This window comes from Dermochelys coriacea, chromosome 13 (assembly GCF_009764565.3).
Source record: "Dermochelys coriacea isolate rDerCor1 chromosome 13, rDerCor1.pri.v4, whole genome shotgun sequence".
Lineage (NCBI taxonomy): Eukaryota > Metazoa > Chordata > Testudines > Dermochelyidae > Dermochelys > Dermochelys coriacea.
In genome coordinates, this window is record NC_050080.1 from 20,006,706 (window position 1) to 20,022,822 (window position 16,117).

The following is a 16,117-nucleotide window of genomic DNA, read 5'->3' on the forward strand; positions in this document are numbered from 1 at the left end:
TTCACTCATACACAGGCAAATTGGAAATCTTGATTCATCAGATATATAGACTAGGCCAATGCTTCCAGCAAGATGGCTGAAGTTTGAACAACCAAACAAAAAGTGCTATCAACGTGAATGTTAAAGTTGGCCTAGTTAGCTCACCTGAAATGCCATTTGGCCATTTTAATTAAACAGACCGAGAATCTTCATAGGTGAGAGTAAGATGTGACCTGAATCTGCTGAGATTCAAGACGACATGTCTATTCCAACTACTTAACTAAGCATAGTTAAGTATCCTTAATAGGAGATAAATTTAACAGTAGACAGCATTTGGTAACTGGAAAAAACTCAAGTAGGCTAGTGTGCTGTACATCATACAGTCGGCATCCAGGATAAAACATGAAATGAACATCTGTTGCCTAGTATCTACAACTTTATTAAATAAAAAGGGAGTCCTAATATCAATAAATTAAAAGGTTCTGACGGCTAGTTGTACTTTAAGGGTGGCTGCAGGATAGAAGATAGAGGGTAGGCTTTGCCTCTTGTCTAGCTTTTCCATCTTTCCACTCTCCTTCCTTACCAGCATACAGTTGTGTGTCATTTCCTTTGTTATAAAACACACTTATTGGCCAAATTACAATTCCTTAGCCATAGCAGGAAGTGGCCATGCTGAGAAACTTAAACATACTTTTAGGTGTGAATTGTTACTAATATTTTACTAAAAAGAAAAAGTACTTGTGGCAACTTGGAGAACAACAAATTTGAGCATAAGCTTTCATGAGCTACAGCTCACTTCCTCCAGTGCCTTGCATAATGACAGGTTTCACAATAGCAGCTGTATTAGTCTGTAATCGTGAATACAGACTAACATGGCTGCTATTCTGAAACCTAACATTTTACTGCATCCTAGTGCACATACAAAGCTAAAAATTGAAGACAAACTTGGATACCTACCTCCTAGTAAAATAACTAGTGTTAGTGGTCTAATTGTAATAGTCCGCAGTAAAAAGGTAAGTCCACTTTGCTATGTGTTTTGTAAGTGTGCTCATCACAGACTCGCCATCCAACATCAGAGGACTGGAATGAAAGTGTAATCACCATGTTTAATCAGAGCATAGATTAAGTATTTGACACACAACTTGAGCCATTAATTTCTAGATACCACATGACTTAAAGGGCAGTTAATACAGCTGCTGAATTCAAAATATCATGGGAGATTATGAACTTTCTGCCCCAGGCCCTGCACCTACTTGGAACAGACAAAGTTTGAAAGATGCTTTGAACAGTTAATCTATTTTAATCAAATGCATTTATAGTGCAAATATTGACAATTTAATGTGTATTAACTCAGACAAGCACAAATTGAGAAATAAAAATTCCAGCATAATTTTAATTTGAAATAACAGAAGTATCCGAGTTTAGAGTTAAATCAAAGTTAAAACATTTGGCAAATATACTAAATCAAAAAGCATAGTTTCCATAAAACCTAAAAGTATTATTCTGGGAACAGGAATTACAGTTAACAGCTACACATCTTCAAGATATTGGTCTTGTAGGGAATGTATAAAATTTCTGCCCACAAACAGGAGAGTGCTCTTTTAGACAACCTTTTGCAATGGAATGTAGAAACTTACACAGCATGGCTTACACTTCCACATACTGAAGCATTTAGTGCATTATGCTAAAAACGCAGCTTGTACTTTAAATATATATATTACTTAGTATTTAATTGTTCTCTTCAATATTGTGTTGGAACTAATGGATACTACAGTTGTTTCTTCTGTGCTGTAACACTACTACAGCTGTGGTGGTAGATTTCAAAAATGCACTAATAGCTAACCTCACGTATAGGTTAAAATAAAATAGTATCAAAATCAATGAAGTTTAGATACTGCATCAAGCATTACACAATCCAGCAGTTTCTATCCACCTGCATGGAACATGAAAAGATGCATTTGCCTTAGTTTCAAGAAATAACTGAAGCAATACATGACGTTTTGGCTTTCAGCAGAGGAACTTTAGGCATTTTCATAATCTCACACAAGCACAATCATTTAAGTGAAGTCCCGATTGGTAAGGACAAGAGGAGCCACTAGGGTCCAGACATAGAGAAGGAGACAGACCCAACTTGAGGAGATCTTCACCCACACAGCTGGCCACTTGCTCGTCATAGTTTTGAAGTCTGCATCAGGGCTGTAACAATGGAAAATAGTTGTTAATGACAAGCCTCCTCTTGCCACCGTCTCTGCACTTTTACTGAATCGAAGGTGCAGCATGTTTGGAACATTCCACCATCATTTCCAAAAAGGCTCCTTGTCTTATAAGTGAAAACCCTAAACTGCAAAATCCCTCCTTTCAGAACTTGAGGGGTGTCCTGCCAGTCTAAGTACATCCCAGCCTATGTATGTTTATGCATCACCATTCTTACAATTGATGCTACAGCCAGTTATGAACCAACTTCAGTTCTTTATCAGAGGCAGCTGTTCCTCCATATACTCTTTCCTTGTTTAAGACAGCACTCACAGCAGCACTAAAATTACCCCATGTAGTAGGTCAGCCAATCACAAGAAAAAGGCAGTAAGTAGGTGGTGGGGACACAGCCTCAGGATGGATAGTCTCAATAGCTCTGGGGGAACCCTCAGTACGTAAGTGGCTTCCATGTCTGTAGCTGCCAATATTCCTTCTCCTATTTGTCTTCTCAATCTCAAGCTGCGCAAAACCAAAACTTTTCGAAGGACAGAGTCCCTGACTAACTCATTATGCCAACAGGAGGAAAGACACACCACAGGAATCTGAAGAAAAATCTAGTCAATCTGGTATCTTTTGCCCTTGCAAATTTGGACAATCCTTTATGCAGGCTGCTGCCACCACACACCCCCTCCCCCTTTCTGTCAATGCATTTAATGCTTTCTACTGTCTCTTTACTACCCTATTTCATCAACAAAAAAGTCTAATCACCGCAACTTTGATGCAGCTATCATGAAGGAAAGATCTGAAACCACAGATGTCCCAGATTTAGGAGTAGCCTTCCGACTTCCAATCCCTAAGCTACCAGTGAACTCACTGGATATCAAGGTGAATGGGGCATAAGAGTTACTCTCCTAGCAGGAATTAAAGCTGCACAGATAGTCAGATCAGCAACCCAGAGTTGAGGTAGCAGGTGCACCTTTCACCTACCTTCGTAAATATATTTTAATGTTTAAAAAGTTAACCCATTTTGTTCCTACCTGTACCAGTTAGTGAGTGTCATCATGATGTAGAGAGAGGCAAGGAGCAACATGAAGTGAAAGAAAGCATAGCTGTACTGAACTGCCCCTTTCTCATTGTCCATGACCCGACAAACTTCTTCGTCTTCCACAGATCCACCATTCATTCCCACAGCGTCATCCAGTATGGCACTGTCACTCCCAGACAAAGTCAGCTTGTTCACCTGGCTATTACTGGAAGAGCGGATGCTGCAAAATGACCCAAAAAAGAAAAGTTAAAAATCCACCCTAGAGAACTCAGGGGTGGGTTTCACTAGTGACTATAACTAGTCAAATCTTTTACATCCCCCAAAATGTGTTGCGATTGACTGACATTTTTCCAAAAGGGTAAAAAAGGAACGCTCCTTAGGAGATCTATTTCTATTCATGTTACATATCAGAGGCCCAAATCTCTGGAATAGGAACATATCCCTCTCCAGAGGCACTTGACACTGCTCTGGATATCACTGCAGGTGGCAGCATCACATCAGGAAGTTAACTCCTAGCCCCTGCTAGAGCTGGAAACTCAAGACTAAATAATTCCAGTTGCTATCAGTGGAAGCAGTGTGCTACTTCTGAACTTCCAGTCCAAGCAAACACCTTACCCCAATGTGTTTGTGATTGGAGGTCAGTTGAGAAACAACTCTCCTACTATTTACCTCTGACTTAAGTAACATCCCTCTCCCCACTTCATGCTATTATGGCCTATTTTAGCTTAAGACTTCAACTAATTAAGAACAGGGCTGATGAAGCCTCTACCCTCCTCACAGTTTTACTAGTCTTCCATATTTTTATTTGCCCACATCAAGCTAGATAGAGCCTTGTGTGCAAGGCAGGTAGATTTCATTCATAAACGCACCCAGTGTCCACAAAAGGAAGGCAAGTGCTGCCTGTTTCTGCTCTGAGTGACTCGGATCTTACCTAGAATACAGGAGACAAAGAACAAAGATACCAAGTCCAACAATACTCTGTGCATCCCACCACTGCAAGGACTTTGGTGGAGCCTGAGTAGCAGGTATGACAGTTGCATTAGCTGGAGTTATTGTGGGCGCAGTTATCTGTGTGATGATGTTCAACAAACTTGGGTTGCAGCTTCTATCTGAAAGAGGTTTACAAACAAAAAAAGTTTATTAAAACTCATCCCTGTCATCTTCTGTCAGCCAGGTTTGTAGTCTAGAGTTCCTGCTGGACTTCCAATTGGACTCCCTAGTAGCATCAGTGGCAAGACGTCTTCCCACATGCACTTGACTAGATTAGTGTACTCCAATCAAGCCCTTTCTTACATCTTTGCACAGATACCATCCTTCCCACATGCCAATCCCCACACTGCTTGATTCTCAAAATATTTAGTTCTGTGTTTCACTAGGAAGGATTTCACAGAAGTCAACAAATAAGCCTGGGCTAGAGAATTAACTTCAGTCCAGACCTTATAAACCAGGTCTTTGGGACCTCCAGAATAGATTGCTGCAATATGCACCACACAAAAAAAAGCCACTGAGAAGCTGAATAGACCACCTGACTACGCAGCAATTCTATACCTGAGTAAGCACATGTTGTAGGGATTCTCAAATGCATCATTTGACCAGCAATCCCAGCACAATGGCTTCTGATAACAATAAACTCCACTGACATATTTTTGTTTTAAAAATGGAATACCTTCCTACCAAGGCAGATAGACGCTTACCAGGCTCATTAGACATAGCTGACCAAGTGAGATACATTGTGTAGAGACTAATAACAGAGGACTGGAGGAGGCCAGAGTGAGGCTGATGTTCCTGTTTAAAGACAAAATACTCTCCAGAGTCAAAAAATGGCATCTCAGAGCTGCATTTAATCCTAATTGCTGCAGGATTTGCCTAACATCTAGTACAGGGATCGGCAACCTTTGGCACATGGCCCGCCAGGGAAATCTGCTGGCGGGCCAGGATGGTTTACCTGCAACGTCCACAGGTTCAGCCGATCACAGCTCCCACTGGCCACGGTTCGCCGTGCCAGGCCAACGGGAAAGCCAGAAACACACGTTCATCTCTTGACCCAAATACATGCACTGTGCACACCATCTTTGATCAGAAGCTCTTGCTTGACTTAACCGTGACAAGACTCTGACTGTAGCAGGTTTGCAAAATACGAGTCTAGCATATAACTTCTGAGCAACATCTAGTAATCCTCTGTGGCATATTAGCAGAAGTGGTGACTCAAAAAAGAGATGGGGGGGGGGGGGAGTGGCAGCTTTAGAACCCAAGGCCTATCTTTAACAGATATGCCCAGTATTCTTCAAAAGGGTATTATTTAACCAGGTGGAGCACATGTATTCTACCTGATGCAGAACTATTTTGTGTTTAACAGACATCAAAACAGGTCATCAAAGTATCTGCCTGTTACAGTCACCCAAATTCAACCCTCAATTTACACATGTGGAAACCCACATTAAATGAGAAGGGTTGCAGAATTATCATAAAAGGCAACTTGGTTTCTTACAATAGAAACACAAACAATCAATCAGAGCAAAGGAAGACTAATCTATCACCATTCATTGTTTGCTAACTAGGCCAAGGGTTCTTAGAAATTTTCCATAGCGCACCATATCTTATGAAAGATTTCAAAAGCATCTTAATGACTTAAGAACCTAAATCCAATTGATGTCATTTAGATATGCTGAAAGTTTTACCCAGCAACTCTTGGATGCCTCCCCTCTGATCCATGATAGCTGTAGTATCTGTGAGGCAACCACAGCAACTGCTTTCACTAAGTGCACCAAGAAATAATTTGGTGCATTGTATTTCAGATGTGCCTAATACAATGACAGAAATCAGCATCATGTGACAGCCAGCTTTCTGCAGATAGTCAGTAAAATGTTCTAAATGTCCACAGTTCAGGAACTATTGCATTAGGCTCAGTTTTCTGCTTATTTCTAGTTATCCCACACAATCATTAGCATGGTCTCACCCTATGACAATTTTTTCTGAATGAGTATTATAAAAACAGCAAAGGTATACTTCAAAGGAGATTTAAAGATATTGCTATCTGTGCACAAAAGGATTTAACCAAAAATAGAAAATGTAGTACCTGAACTTTTGGAAGGATAGAAATGATGGAAACAACAATGCACAAGATCATATTAAAGCTGATGAAGAACTTGTTCTCGGTACAACCATCAGGTTTAGTGTAGAATACATAGAAGAGCACAACAGAAATTATTGACAAGATGTAGGTCAAGCTTGTACAAGAAAATAAAGCTGAAAAAGAAAGACAAGTTAACTCAACACAGGGAGGAAACAAATACTTTTGCGGACTCCCTATTGGAGCACTTATCAGCCCTGAATTTTAGAGGCAAGATTTTCTCTCTACCCCACACAGACCGGGTGCCTTTATAGTGCCCTTCTTTCAAGTTATTTATAATCTAAGGAGCCAGAGACATTAGTGTTCTCAGCTAAAATAGTTAAGTTAAATTGCTAATTGTTATGGTTTTGTTGCTGGAGCCATTTAAAAAAAAAAAAAAATCACATCAACAGCCTACAAGCATGAGGTGCAAGCCACATTATCACCATTATACAGACAAGGTGACTAAAAAGAGCTGAGCTGACTTGCCTGAGGACATTAAGGGAGTCAATGGCTGTAGCCCTGTATTCAGACCATGCCTCTCTATGTAGCTGGGCACAACTTTTACATTTTATTTCTTATGACCATCAGACTGGATAATGACTGATAGGTCTACTTCCCATTTTAATTAATGGGACTAGAACCAGCGTGTACAGAGAGCTATAGTGGAGCAACACTGCAGCTTCTAACTCCTCAGGTACCTGTGAAGTTTCAGCTGTAGGATGCTGATCAGAGTACAGAATGTACACAGTGGCAGGGCTGTAAGAGGCTACACCTTATTTTTGTACTTACACTATGTACGCATTGTTTGTTTCTTCTAGTTAGGTTTTGCATTCTCTGATTTAGATACCTACCCACATACCAACACCTAGAGTTTCCTTCCTCCATTCGTTCAACCCAGGACTCATTCCACGAATGAGCAAAGTCCACAAGCAGCACCAGCTGGATGAGGATAAAGCAAAAGGCTCCAAGAGTGCCAATAATAAACCATGCTAGAAAATACATTAAAGGGATTTAAGTTAGAGTTATTTCTCATCATTTGTATTTTACTAGGTAGAAAAACTAGCCTCAGATTAACCTATAAACTGGCTTATCAGCTTTTAAGAGAAATAGTGAAAATATAGCCTGGAATTCAGTCCCCTAATACTCTTTGGCATCGATCCTGCAAATACTTACACATGTACTTGGCTCTAGAGCATGCAAGTAGTTTCACTTACTTCACTTACTCAAATTAAGCATGTGCAAGATTGGGCCCAAAGTGTTTTCAGAGAGAAGAATTCAAGATTTAATGTAAGACACTATTTTCATGTACGTAAGTAACCATCAAAGTTTATGAAAGGTGATTTAATTCCCCAACAATCCTACAAAATGGATGCAAACAGTACTAGTCATAGGTAAACACTTCCTTAGCATAGCTGACTGAAGAGAACAGAACTTCTTAAAGGTCTTTGCAGAAGATCCTTAAAATGCCTTGGCAAACAAAGTCTTTCCCGACACCTGCTAATATGAATAGTGACAGAATAGAAAAGAAGATTTTGTCAGTCATACGAACACTTAAAATAATTAAGGTATTTAACTATAAATATGGAGCTCGGCCCCATTTATCTGAAACACTGCAGCTATGCCCCAGGACATGTACTGCTTACCTTGTTACTTCCCTAATTACCAGAACATTCCAGGGAAATAGGGTTGCACTGTATGTATTGTAGAACCACCATAACTTGGAATGCACCAACTATAACCTCTGGTAATTTGTGAAAAAGTTTGTATTTTCAAAAGCGATTCCATGACTATATATTAACTTTACCTCTTGTGAAAGGCCCTTCAGGAATGTAAAAGGCTCCAACCATGATACCAACTATGGCAGCTATTTTGAAGAACCAGAACCTTTTTAAAATAAAAAGACAAAACATGTTTGACAGTGCTGGTCCTCTATCTGTACAATGAACCCTGTTTTAAATGAACAAAATATGGCTGATTAACAGACATGGATTGTATACAATTCTGTTCCGTTGTTATTAGACAATCTATTTGGGGATGCTCTGAGATGGTCTTTTCACACAGGAGACTGCCAAATAAGAGTAGTCTTTTGAAACTTGCACATGCTCAGACAGGGTACATATACACCCAAATGGGTTCTTGGTGATGAAATACCACCTATAACATTTCACAACTGAATAGTGTGAAAACACTGTTCAGTGCTTTAGCTTGGAGAGAGAATGTTAAATAAGATATTTAACAAACGCTCAGTTATTTTAAAAGGTTTCTTTTAATTAAAGTATCCTAAAAATATATTTGTCAAGAGTCTCCCTTTCCACTCCATCTTTATCTCCCTTTTTTAAAAAAAGAAGATGGCAGTTTTAAATGAATGCCAAACTCCAGAGAATGAGAAGTGTTTGGGAAAATGACAGAATAGGTGAGTTATCTGATTTCAAGGCATAATGTTTCAACATCTAATTATCAGTACTTTAGAAATGCAGTGCAAGTAGGCGGCTTCCTAGGGATCTTGGTTACCCACACACTTTCAGAAGCAGGGCTCTCTAGCAATCAGCAAAGGAACTAAAGGACTCAGTCCAGGCTGTTCATCCACATACACCTAAGAAATCTGTCACTATCTGGGGAAGAAGTTGGTAAGAGACAGATGAAGCAAGTTAACAGGCAAGTCAATACCATGCCTACATACCCATTGTGCACTGAGGCTCTAGGATCATTACTCGTTTTCACTTGTATCATAAGAAGAGAGAAAATGAAGAAGAACACTGCCATGGCAAAACTGATTCGATAGACTGCCCTGTATCCAACCAGCACATCGCAGTTGACAAAGCCATTCATGTGTGGTAGCCTGGTATGAAGCCCCTCATCACAAAATCCAGGCACCTGGATAAAGAGAGACTTGTAACTTGCAGTTCTAAGACCGCAGTCACAAATACGTGGAATACACAAATAATGCAAGGGTCTCAGCTAGCTTCCCTCTGGTGGACATTGTGAGAAAAGGCTTTGCATCTGGTCCACAGGCAGAGATCTGATTTGTTCCTAGTGTCACCTTTTCCTCCCCATATCGCTGCACAACCAAGACAGAGAGAGTAACTAATTTACCCAAGAGGAAAGTATCAGGGTGTAAGGCTTAGAGCAAGGATGTGAATTTGGTATCCTCATTCTCTAGGCTTGAGATATCTAAGTGTCAAAAAAGTGAAATTGATATTTCAAACTAAGAGCCAAACAGAAAGCCATTCCATATATATTGTGGCAAGTTTCCATTATATTCCTTTGCCCACTTCTGCCTGGCAGCCTCAGTGGCATCTCACTTCTGAACAGACAACTGGATATTTTGGCAGAACTCAGGCCACATGGGTCAGTTAATATTTTTGTTGCCCCAGGTCTTGGAATCCCCTTCTCCAACCACCACCCTAACAGGATCCTATCTCCAGTTGGAACAGGTGTTCTTCCTATTCAAGGATTTAAATCAACACAGCAGGAGCATCTGAATTAGTGGTGTAACATAAATCTCTTCCCCAGCAACGTAAAACCTGAATGAACTGCTCTACAGAGAGAATTTGCAGGACAGTGACAGGCAGCTGTGCTGAAGACAATGTGAATTTAAAAGAAAAAAAAAAACATAATTTACTTAGTTTATATTTCAATTATGCACATGGGTGACGCTCTAGCAATCCAAAGATTTACAACTCAGTTTATTTTTCTTCTGTTCTGAGAACTTCCCCCCTTTCAATATCTCCAATTTATTTGGGCACGTGTGTGTGAGGTAGTCCACGGCTAATAAGAAGAACTTGGGGCTACTAGCACAAGTCATGGCTTTGTTACAAAAAGATCACAAAATGTCTTATATATACACACCTTCTTCAGCTGCTCTTCCATTCCTGGTGCAAGCATGATACAAGCAACAAGCGTACTGAGAAGAAGGAGGAAGGCATAGATAAAACGTGTCACTGTGGAATTCTTGCTGTTTGGACAACATCGGCACAGCAAACATGAGGCACCGCTGCACAGACATGGAATCTGGAGAACCAACATGGGAACAGTAAGGGTATTTCTCTATACAGAGATCACTTTCAAAAGGGCTAAACATCATTAACCACAGTCCCCTACTCAGCCAAATACCGCTTCCCTGGAAATTAATAGCCCCAGTCACTCTCTTCCTGCAGAAGTTATCACAAAAATTAGAGACCAAAGTGATCAATTTAGACATCAAGATTCACCTTGATGGCATTACCCCCCCCACAATAAATTCTTTATTGCTTTATCGTCTTAATTTAAAAAGCGTCTTAAGTAATGGCACCCCCTTTCACACACGTGATTATATTTTTAGTTTTATAACAGTACTCCAAGGCATAAAATTATGCACGTACAATACAGTTTAGTTTACAAAACAGAAGATTATAGAAATATGGTATGGTCACAAGCCCTGTAATTACATTAGAACAAGTAGTTCTGCACTTCTCAGCATGATCGTGCAAGACTTATTTTGCTTTCTACTCATTACAAATGGCTACCAGGCTGTAGGGACCCACTAATAGGAAGGAAAAAACACAGGGGGCAGATTTCACAAGCAACACCACTCCCCTTCTTAGAAAAAAAAATTTCTATAATTCATAATGTGCATAAAGTTATACTGGGGCAGCAATGAATGATTTCAGGATGATGTCAGGAATTCTATTCCTCATGAATTGTGCACGCTCAGATTTGAAGTTCTTGATTACAGAGAAGCTTTAGGAGATGTTATTTATGAAAGGTTGAGTGTGTTCATTTCTTTCTACTGCGATCAGCATTTATCAATTATGGAAACAAGGATTTAAAACAAGTTTCTCAATTTCTTATTTAGAAAGTGATTTCAAGAGCATCAAGCTTAGAAAAAAAACTAACCTAACTGCTTCCAGTGTTTTATGGCAGTATATAGAACATACAGTACTAACAGTTTTACAACTATTTAGCTACATCTTAAAAGTGTTTCAAAGATCAGTCAGTAATTTACACCTACAAACATAAAAAAATGAATTAAATAATGTATAGGAAAACAGTTGTTGTTTAAACTTAGACATACCATTGCAGAATTTGCAATCTTAGCACTGGACTAACGCAAGAGAACTAAGACAGGTTTCAGAGTAGCAGCCGTGTTAGTCTGTATTCGCAAAAAGAAAAGGAGTACTTGTGGCACCTTAGAGACTAACAAATTTATTAGAGCATAAGCTTTCGTGAGCTACAGCTCACTTCATCGGATGCATTTGGTGGAAAAAACAGAGGAGAGATTTATATACACACACACACATACAGAACACGAAACAATGGGTTTATCATACACACTGTAAGGAGAGTGATCACTTAAGATAAGCCATCACCAGCAGCAGGAGGGGGAAAACCTTTCATGGTGACAAGCAAGGTAGGCTAATTCCAGCAGTTAACAAGAATATCAGAGGAACAGTGGGGGATGGGGTGGGAGGGAGAAATACCATGGGGAAATAGTTTTACTTTGTGTAATGACTCATCCATTCCCAGTCTCTATTCAAGCCTAAGTTAATTGTATCCAGTTTGCAAATTAATTCCAATTCAGCAGTCTCTCGTTGGAGTCTGTTTTTGAAGCTTTTTTGTTGAAGGATAGCCACTCTTAGGTCTGTGATCGAGTGACCAGAGAGATTGAAGTGTTCTCCAACTGGTTTTTGAACGTTATAATTCTTGACGTCTGATTTGTGTCCATTCATTCTTTTACGTAGAGACTGTCCAGTTTGGCCAATGTACATGGCAGAGGGGCATTGCTGGCACATGATGGCATATATCACATTGGTAGATGCGCAGGTGAACGAGCCTCTGATAGTGTGGCTGATGTGATTAGGCCCTATGATAGTGTCCCCTGAATAGATCTGCGAACACAGTTGGCAACGGGCTTTGTTGCAAGGATAGGTTCCTGGGTTAGTGGTTCTGTTGTGTGGTGTGTGGTTGCTGGTGAGTATTTGCTTCAGATTGGGGGGCTGTCTGTAAGCAAGGACTGGTCTGTCTCCCAAGATCTGTGAGAGTGATGGGTCGTCCTTCAGGATAGGTTGTAGATCCTTGATGATGCGTTGGAGAGGTTTTAGTTGGGGGCTGAAGGTGATGGCTAGTGGCGTTCTGTTGTTTTCTTTGTTGGGCCTGTCCTGTAGTAGGTGACTTCTGGGTACTCTTCTGGCTCTGTCAATCTGTTTCTTCACTTCAGCAGGTGGATATCGTAGTTGTAAGAATGCATGATAGAGATCTTGTAGGTGTTTGTCTCTGTCTGAGGGGTTGGAGCAAATGCGGTTATATCGTAGCGCTTGGCTGTAGACAATGGATCGAGTGGTATGATCTGGATGAAAGCTAGAGGCATGTAGGTAGGAATAGCGGTCAGTAGGTTTCCGATATAGGGTGGTGTTTATGTGACCATCGCTTATTAGCACCGTAGTGTCCAGGAAGTGGATCTCTTGTGTGGACTGGTCCAGGCTGAGGTTGATGGTGGGATGGAAATTGTTGAAATCATGGTGGAATTCCTCAAGAGCTTCTTTTCCATGGGTCCAGATGATGAAGATGTCGTCAATGTAGCGCAAGTAGAGTAGGGGCATTAGGGGACGAGAGCTGAGGAAGCGTTGTTCTAAGTCAGCCATAAAAATGTTGGCATACTGTGGGGCAATGCGGGTACCCATCGCAGTGCCGCTGATTTGAAGGTATACATTGTCACCAAATGTGAAATAGTTATGGGTGAGGACAAAGTCACAAAGTTCAGCCACCAGGTTAGCCGTGACAGTATCAGGGATACTGTTCCTGACGGCTTGTAGTCCATCTTTGTGTGGAATGTTGGTGTAGAGGGCTTCTACATCCATAGTGGCTAGGATGGTGTTTTTGGACACAAATCAGACGTCAAGAATTATAACATTCAAAAACCAGTTGGAGAACACTTCAATCTCTCTGGTCACTCGATCACAGACCTAAGAGTGGCTATCCTTCAACAAAAAAGCTTCAAAAACAGACTCCAACGAGAGACTGCTGAATTGGAATTAATTTGCAAATTGGATCCAATTAACTTAGGCTTGAATAGAGACTGGGAGTGGATGGGTCATTACACAAAGTAAAACTATTTCCCCATATTATTCTCCCCCCTCCCACCCCACACACACACTGTTCCTCTGATATTCTTAAAAAGAAAAGGAGTACTTGTGGCACCTTAGAGACTAACAAATTTATTAGAGCATAAGCTTTCGTGAGCTACAGCTCACTTCATCGGATGCATTTGGTGGAAAAAAACAAATGCATGTTTTCTCCACCAAATGCATCCGATGAAGTGAGCTGTAGCTCACGAAAGCTTATGCTCTAATAAATTTGTTAGTCTCTAAGGTGCCACAAGTACTCCTTTTCTTTTTGCAAATACAGACTAACAGGGCTGCTACTCTGAAATCTGATATTCTTGTTAACTGCTGGAATTAGCCTACCTTGCTTGTCACCACGAAAGGTTTTCCTCCTTTCTCCCCCCTGCTGCTGGTGATGGCTTATCTTAAGTGATCACTCTCCTTACAGTGTGTATGATAAACCCATTGTTTCATGTTCTCTGTGTGTGCGTATATAAATCTCTCCTCTGTTTTTTCCACCAAATGCATCCGATGAAGTGAGCTGTAGCTCACGAAAGCTTATGCTCTAATAAATTTGTTAGGCTCTAAGGTGCCACAAGTACTCCTTTTCTTTTTGCAAGAGAACTAGAAAGTGAAGGTAGCAAGTACATTTTCATTGTTTTAAGATTAATGAAATACAAGTAGTAACAACAAAAGACAACGTAAGTGACGTCACTAGATGTTTAAGATTCTTTGTTATAACAGACTAAGTAACCAGCATTTTTTAAAAGCTTCGCCTCCCCCACCCCCAGGGTTTGTGGACTTTGCCCTACAATAACCCAAATGAGCCCGTGCTAGGTTCTCAGAGCAATGTGTGTGTTGTTGATGATGACGCAACGATTACTTCCTGTGTTATGCCTCCCGAAGTTACAAACACGAGGAGGGACTCCCCACAAATAAACAAACGAAGAGAATGTTTCTAGTCTTCAAAGTGAGGCAGAAAACCACTGAGCTACAGCAAGAAATCCCCTGGGTCCCTCGGGACATTTACCAAGTACCACTTATCAGGGTCAAGCCTTCCCCCCCACCGCCTGCCTATCCAGCTCGAGCCTAGCAGCTCCTGAGGGCTGGGCCTGCCTCTCGCTACGCGACCGTACAGCCCCGTGCACAAGGGCTCTAAACTCGGCCACTACCTGAAGGCGCCCCCCGAACAGCCAGACACAGCAGAGCCCCGCTAGCAGCGGGCGACACTAGGACCCGGGGCGGGTGTCTCCGGGCCTGGAGACGAGCGCTAGCGGCAGTAACGACACCCACCCCCGGGCGAGCAGGCCTCACAGCCCCATCCCCCCGGTGGTGCGGCAGAGGGAGGAGCAGCGTTGTCTCCGCGCGGATCACACGGGCCTCACGCGCCGCCGCCGTCAGCACCCTTCGGGGGAGGCCACCCCGCCACTCACCCAGCTGGCCAGCGAACAGACCCCCAGCACGGCCCCCATGGTAACGCCGCAGCTGCTTCGAGCGCCGTTGCCTCTTCCGACTTCTTCTTCCCGCCCCCGAAGCGACGCCGCTTGCGCCAGCACGGGGCACCCGCCCCGCGGCCCAGCGCTCATTGGTCACGTCCCGAGCGTGGTGACGTTTGCACGCATGGAGCGATCGGTTAGGAGAGGGGAGGGAGGACGTAGATCAGCCAATGAGAAGACAGAGGGCGGGGCTGAGGTGGCAGCCTCCAGAGCGGTGATCGGTGACGTTTGGCGCAGCGAGGCGGTCATTGGTTGAAGAGACCAAGTGGGTGGTGCCCGTGTTCGAGCCCGCCTATGGGGGCACTTAGTCAGCGGGGTGGAAGGTGACAGGAAAGGCCCGAGGCCGTTCAAGCTCCCCTATATCTTCCACCCCGTGGGCGGGGCCATGGGCGGCTCCTCTCCCCCTCCCACCAACTGCCATGGCAACCGCCAACCGCCTCCTGGGGCACCAGGCCTCAGCCCCACCTCAAGGCCACTGTACCCAACCCCAGCAGCCCCTGAACCCCAGTATCTGGAGAGACCAGAGACAAGACCGATCAGGTCATTTTTTTAAACGGCAGAAGTGGGGCCACTGCAGCATCTTTTGCTGGCCACAGACTCTGTGAACATTCGCTCTCCTCGTGTATTGTGACGATAACGCAAATCCTTACGGCACGGTCCCACCCTGATGTCAACCCGCCGGCACCGGGGTGTTGCATGAGCGTGATGTCACCTCCTTGCATCCTCTTTTGGCGACACGTCGCAAGTGGACGTAATGTCATGTTCTGCCATAGGGAGGTGGGGCCCCAGTGGGCAAGCTCACGAAGGTGTCCTGTGAGGGGTGCTGCTTGGGATTTACTATACATGGCTGGAAATACCCATAAATCAAAACCAAATAATGAACCCCGTCTGTGCAACCAGATGAACCACGTCCGGCGTCGTGTTGTGGCCACTGTTTTTCTTGCCTGTTCTGATGGGGAGAGAGAAGAAAACGACCCCGCAAAAACCCAGGCAGCCTCCTAAAATACATGTCTGTCTGTTCACACTGTGTTTTATCATGGTAATAATGTAAAATGATTTTTGAATATGGTTGTAACAAATTTTAGTCCTATCAGCATAGGTAAAACCAAACTCTGTTATAGCACAGTTGGGATTACATCACATTACCCAACAGGGCATGTGATCATGTAGATAGGCCATTGTTGGATTGTCTTTCATTGTAAAAGTTCCCCCA

At 42.4% G+C, this 16,117-nt stretch overlaps 1 protein-coding gene across 2 annotated transcripts; it reads right to left on the reverse strand.

The window, feature by feature from the left end:
* Nucleotides 1–1,263: 1,263 nt before the first annotated feature.
* Nucleotides 1,264–15,125, reverse strand: SERINC3 (serine incorporator 3). 2 transcript variants are annotated; one of them, XM_038369098.2, is made up of 10 exons: nt 14,842–15,125; nt 10,179–10,340; nt 9,010–9,203; nt 8,134–8,213; nt 7,181–7,318; nt 6,294–6,463; nt 4,912–5,002; nt 4,149–4,326; nt 3,210–3,437; nt 1,264–2,175 (listed from the first exon to the last, which is right to left on the reverse strand). In XM_038369098.2, the coding sequence occupies exons 1-10, from the start codon at nt 14,992–14,994 to the stop codon at nt 2,037–2,039; spliced, it is 1,533 nt and encodes a 510-aa protein (XP_038225026.1). In that variant the 5' UTR covers nt 14,995–15,125; the 3' UTR covers nt 1,264–2,036. The 2 variants fall into 2 exon arrangements, with proteins under 2 accessions (XP_038225026.1, XP_038225027.1); XM_038369099.2 differs by having other exon boundaries at nt 14,702–14,945.
* Nucleotides 15,126–16,117: the final 992 nt, after the last annotated feature.

Bases quoted from the DNA above. Each gene is read 5' to 3' on its own strand.
- SERINC3 (XM_038369098.2), bottom strand. From the start codon at position 14,994: ATGAGCGCTGGGCCGCGGGGCGGGTGCCCCGTGCTGGCGCAAGCGGCG. The intron at 8,214-9,009 runs GTATGTAGGCAT...TATTTTAAAAAG, and splicing joins AGAGCCTCAGTGCACAATGG to GTTCTGGTTCTTCAAAATAG. The intron at 7,319-8,133 runs GTAAAGTTAATA...TGTATTTTCTAG, and splicing joins TGAAGGGCCTTTCACAAGAG to CATGGTTTATTATTGGCACT.